The sequence below is a fragment of the Perognathus longimembris genome, unplaced genomic scaffold (assembly GCF_023159225.1).
Source record: "Perognathus longimembris pacificus isolate PPM17 unplaced genomic scaffold, ASM2315922v1 HiC_scaffold_5346, whole genome shotgun sequence".
NCBI lineage: Eukaryota > Metazoa > Chordata > Mammalia > Rodentia > Heteromyidae > Perognathus > Perognathus longimembris.
In genome coordinates this window covers 323,597-328,646 of record NW_025960763.1, presented here as the reverse complement: position 1 = coordinate 328,646, position 5,050 = coordinate 323,597, and the positions used below count along the sequence as shown (strand labels likewise).

Here is a 5,050-nt window from a genome sequence, read left to right as displayed (position 1 = left end):
CTCTGTCTGCGCTGGCTTTTAGCCACATCCCCAGATCTCAAGACTCCTTACTAGTTAAGATCACATTCTTGAGCCACAGAGACTAATCTTTTTTTTCGTTTTCCTTTTCTTTTTAACTTAATGCTTTGCTAATGAAAGAAATTGCATCTTGGAGACAAGAGAAACAAAACACCCTAAAAATTCACCAGATCCATTTGGTTAGTTTCACACTCTTATACAATAAATTTCCTTTTCCTCTACTCATTATAAATGAGATCATCTTTAAAAGTTTCTGCATATTCCCTGGACTTGCTTTCCCATATGGGCTCATCTGTTGGAAGTTTCTCTGAAAGTTTAGCGGTGCTCCTGAGTATACACAATTCACCAGTGTTTGTCACAGGGAAACTCTGTTCCCCATGAAGACACTGTCACTGCACTTCCAGGTGACACGATGATCACGTCCACAAAGAAAATGAGATCATGCAATCCTGAGCCTTCATCTGGGGTTCAGTGGGTGAGTATATACACTGTGACTACTGCCTCTGCTCCTCTTGTCCTGATAGCAAATTCCTACTGGGTCAGCAGCTGTTCTTTTCAGGTAAATGACAGTACTAAATGTAACTCATGTCAGAAAATGCAGAAGTATCTTTTCTGTAAAATGTTTGTGCTGTGGGGTGTTTGAATGTGGCCCATGTCTTTTATTGTTAGGAAAAATGTGTGTTGAGAGTCCCAGGCCTCTCTCCTCCCTCAGTTAGCAGTCTTGTTGCAGCTCCACTTGTCTTTACATCCTAGAGACCATATAGCTTTGAGTGTACAGGGGTAGAACATTCCCTGCTGAATGATCTCATGTACTTCTCTATGTACTTTGCATTTTTTAAATGTTTTACTTTACCAGTAGGGGCTAGAACTCAGGGCCTGGGCACTGTTCCTGAGCCTCTTTGTGCTCAAGGTTAGCTCTCTACCACTGGAACCACAGTTCCACTTTTAGCCTTTTCTTAGTATTTTATTGAAGATAAGAGTCTTACCGACCTTTTCTGGCTGGGCTTGCCTATAGCTGCAATTTTCAGCTCTCAGCCTCCTGAGTAGGTAGGATAACAAGCATCTGCCACCAATACCTGGCTTCTTTAGATATCTTAATTATTTGACATTGCTAGAGTAAATCCCGATTATACTTACTCGCTAATACAGTGACAAGATTTATCTTTTATGAATTGAGGTTCTTGTAATCCTTGTGTTTCCTTCTCAGTCTATAGCATATCTCCATTTTTATTTAATTCTGATGTGCATGTAATAAAGAAGTTGTACTTTTCTTTTTAAAAATTTTATTTTATTGTGAAAGTGATGTACAGAGGGGTTACAGTTTCATATGGAAGGTAGTGAGTACATTTCTTGTCAAATTTGTTACCCCTTCCACTGTACTTTTCTTTCCATGTTACTTCTAATTAAGTTTTCCTTTACAAAATTTTATTTGCTTTTACCTAAGATAATCCTCTTTATTTTAAGAAATCATGTTCCTTGTTGAGCTCAGGGTGGCCTGTAATTATAACTACTCAGGAGGCTGAGTTCTGAGGATCCTGGTTTGAACTAGCCTGGCAGGAAAGTCCATGAGACTCTTATCTGCAGTTCACTACCAGAAAAACTAGAAGTGGAGCTGTGGCTCAATGTGGGACAGCCCTAGCCTTGAGCTGAAGAGCTCAGGGACAGTGTGGAGGCCCAACTACTGAAAAAAACCCAGCAATTTTCCTTATAGGCAAGATGTTGGTTGATGTCTCACCATTCTGTCAAATATTTGTATGGATCACTAATCATGCTATTAAATCACATACCATTTCAGGTAATTCTTTTCTTGCTGTTGTTGGTTGTTGGGCTTGAACTCAGGCCTAGGTGCTTTGCCGGAGCGTGTTTGTGTTCAAGACTAGTCCTCTGCCACTTGAGCCACAGTGTCCTGTTTTTGAGTGATTAATTGGAGATGAGAGTCTGACAGGGACATGTCTGCCTTGGCTGGCTGCAAACTGAGATCCTCAGGCTCCTGGCTTCACTAGCATGTTTATACTCATTTTCTTTCTTATGCTATTTTTTTCTCACTATAAAACCAATTGTTTCCTAGATATGAGAGTGATGACACAGGCTGACATGGCAATGGGGATTGTCTTCCTCACTCAGACTGCAGCAGGTGTCCTGGGGAACTCCTTTCTCCTTTGTTTTTATAGCTACACCCTGCTCACTGGACAGAAGGTGAGGCCTACAGACCCCATCCTCAACCACCTGGTCTTGGCCAACAACTTGGTTGTTTTATCCATGGGGATCCATCGCATGCTGGCAGGTTTTGGATGGAAGCACTTCCTGGATGATACCGGATGTAAAATTGTTCCATATTTCCACAGAGTAGCCAGAGGGGTTTCTCTTAACACCACCTGTCTTCTGAGTGGCTTCCAGGTGATAAAGCTTTGTAGTCGAAATTCTTGGTTGACGATCAGCACTAGACTCCCCAAATGCTTTGGCTTCTGTTGTTCTCTTTTGTGGATCCTGCAGTTTCTGGTAAATGTTTCTGTGCCTGTGAGAGTGACTGGACCAAGACATAACCAAAACCTAACTCTGCCTATGCGTTATAGATTCTGCTCCACAGGCCAACCACAATCCTTTGGACCTTTCTTAAGTGTATTCTTTTTGTTTTCCCTTGATGTTATATGCTTGGTTTTCATGACCTGGACCAGTGTCTCCATGGTCCTTGTCCTGCACAGACACAAGGAGAGGGTGCGACACATCCATAGCCGCATTCCCTCCCGAAGACCTGACCACGAGGCAAGGGCCACGCGCACCATCCTGACCCTGGTGAGCATGTTCGTCTCCTTCTACTGCCTGTCTGCCATTTGCAGTCTTTTTGTTGGTTTCAGTAGGAAGCCTGACCTATGGCTGGTGGACTCTACTGTGTTCCTGGGTACAGGTTTCTCTGTACTGAGCCCCTTTGTGCTCATCAGCCGTGATTCCCGTGTCACTCAGGGTCTTTATTCCTGCTCTAAAAGAGCATTTTCATTATTTGGTTAAGGCAATACATTGCTTCAGCTTTCACAGTTGGATCCTAGTTTTATTTTTGCAGCATTAGGATTGAGACTATGTGCTCTGAACTCACTAGGGCAGGCACTCTACTACTAGACACAGGCTCTGCTTCTTTATACCTCTGGTTCTTTTTGAGACATAGCCTTGCATTTTTCCCAGGTCAGCCAGCACCCTCATATTCCTTTTATATGTCTCCTGAAGCATCTGTAACAACAGATTTGAATTTTTTTTGTTGTTGTTGAGATAGACTCTTAGGAATTTATTGTTCAGTCTCAGTTTTATGAACCATCCTAATCTCAGCCTTTAACAGGTATAGGATGACAGGCATGCACATCCTACCTTGCTCCTGCATTTATCTTATACCACTTCTTCTTCTTCTTCTTCTTCTTCTTCTTCTTCTTCTTCTTCTTCTTCTTCTTCTTCTTCTTCTTCTTCTTCTTCTTCTTCTTCTTCTTCTTCTCCTTCTCCTTCTCCTCCTCCTCCTCCTCCTCCTCCTCCTCCTCCTCCTCCTCCTCCTCCTCCTCCTCCTCCTCCTCCTCCTCCCCCCCCCTCTTCCCCCCTCCTCCTCTTCCTCCTCCCCCCCTCCTCTTCTCCCTTCTTCTTTTTCATTTTGGAACTTGAACTCAGGGTCCAGATATTGTCCCTGAGTTCTTTTTTTTTTTTTTTTGGCCAGTCCTGGGGCTTGGACTTACGGCCTGAGCACTGTCCCTGGCTTCTTTTTGCTCAAGGCTAGCACTCTGCCACTTGAGCCACAGCGCCGCTTCTGGCCGTTTTCTGTGTATGTGGTGCTGGGGAATCGAACCCAGGGTTGGCTCACGGCTAGTGCTCTATTATTGGAAACACAGCACCACATCTGGCCTTTTTGCAGTAGTGTATTGGAGGTAAGACTGTCAGGGACTTTACTGTCAGGCTGGCTTTGATCTGAAATTCTCACATGTGAGCTCCTGTGTAGCTAGGATTACAGGTATGAAAAACCGGTGCCTGGCATACATTTTAATTCTCAAAATTATGAAATGATTATATAATAAAAGGTATTCTGGAGGAATCTGTGTGAAACTGACAAAAAGAGGCCATGTGAGTACCTCAGAATTGATGTACTTGCCTAGCCAAGACCCTGAAGTTCAAATCAAATAAAGTTATAGCAAGTTTCAATGTAGTTATTGTGGCCTAATGATCTTTCACTGTTAGTTCACTAAACAAACAAGGAATAAGAAAGGTAAAATTACTGTCTAACTATCAGTAACAGAGGTTCCAGAAGATGAATCTTTTTACCCTGTTTTCCAGGATTTACCCTTAACTTTTCTTCATTACCTAGTGAATTGTGTCGAGCAAATGTAATGAGTGGAAGTATTAAACTTAGAAATAAACTTCAATATTTAGCACAAAAAGTCTATCATTTGTTGGTCTTTCAGATAGGTACCTGAATATATGTATATTATCTTCAAACATATTTATTCCCAGTATCTTAAGGTAAAGAAGAGTAGTCTAGAAAAATCTGCAATGTGGATTTCAGAGTTCTGAAGAAATCTACCATGCTTGACATGGACCACGAGACATAATGGCAGGTCAAGCAGAAAACTTGTGTAACTACTGGCTCATAAATGTAATGGGGACCAGTGCAGAAATCTATCTTTGTCCTAAAAGTATTAGAGATTCAGTATGAGTTCTGATCTCATGCACAATATCAACAGGTCTACCAAAATATGATTTAGTTGATTGTCAACTGAAATATCATATGCATTTGACAATGTTTTCACAAGTTATAGTTTTGTGGGGTTTTTTTTGTCTTTTTCTTTTTCGGTACTGGGATTGAACCCAGGACGTTACACTTGCTAAGCAAGTGCTTTGCCACAGAGCCACATCCCAGCCCCTCAAGTTTCTGTTTTATTGAATTACTATAATTTGTTACTAAAATATATATGATATCATTGTGGTCATTCAAATACGAGTAAAGAACTCTGTGTTTGTGAATGTGTGTGGGCTTTTCTGTATTGGATTCTTTTTGACTCGAGAT

At 41.7% G+C, this 5,050-nt stretch overlaps 1 protein-coding gene across 1 annotated transcript; it reads left to right on the top strand.

Moving 5' to 3' along the window:
* The first annotated feature begins 2,097 nt into the window (after positions 1 to 2,097).
* Positions 2,098 to 3,024, top strand: LOC125345154 (vomeronasal type-1 receptor 1-like). The gene has a single exon (XM_048337383.1). The coding sequence runs from the start codon at positions 2,098 to 2,100 to the stop codon at positions 3,022 to 3,024; it is 927 nt and encodes a 308-aa protein (XP_048193340.1).
* Positions 3,025 to 5,050: the final 2,026 nt, after the last annotated feature.

Coding starts and splice junctions, on each gene's coding strand:
- LOC125345154 (XM_048337383.1), top strand. CDS start 2,098: ATGACACAGGCTGACATGGCAATGGGGATTGTCTTCCTCACTCAGACT.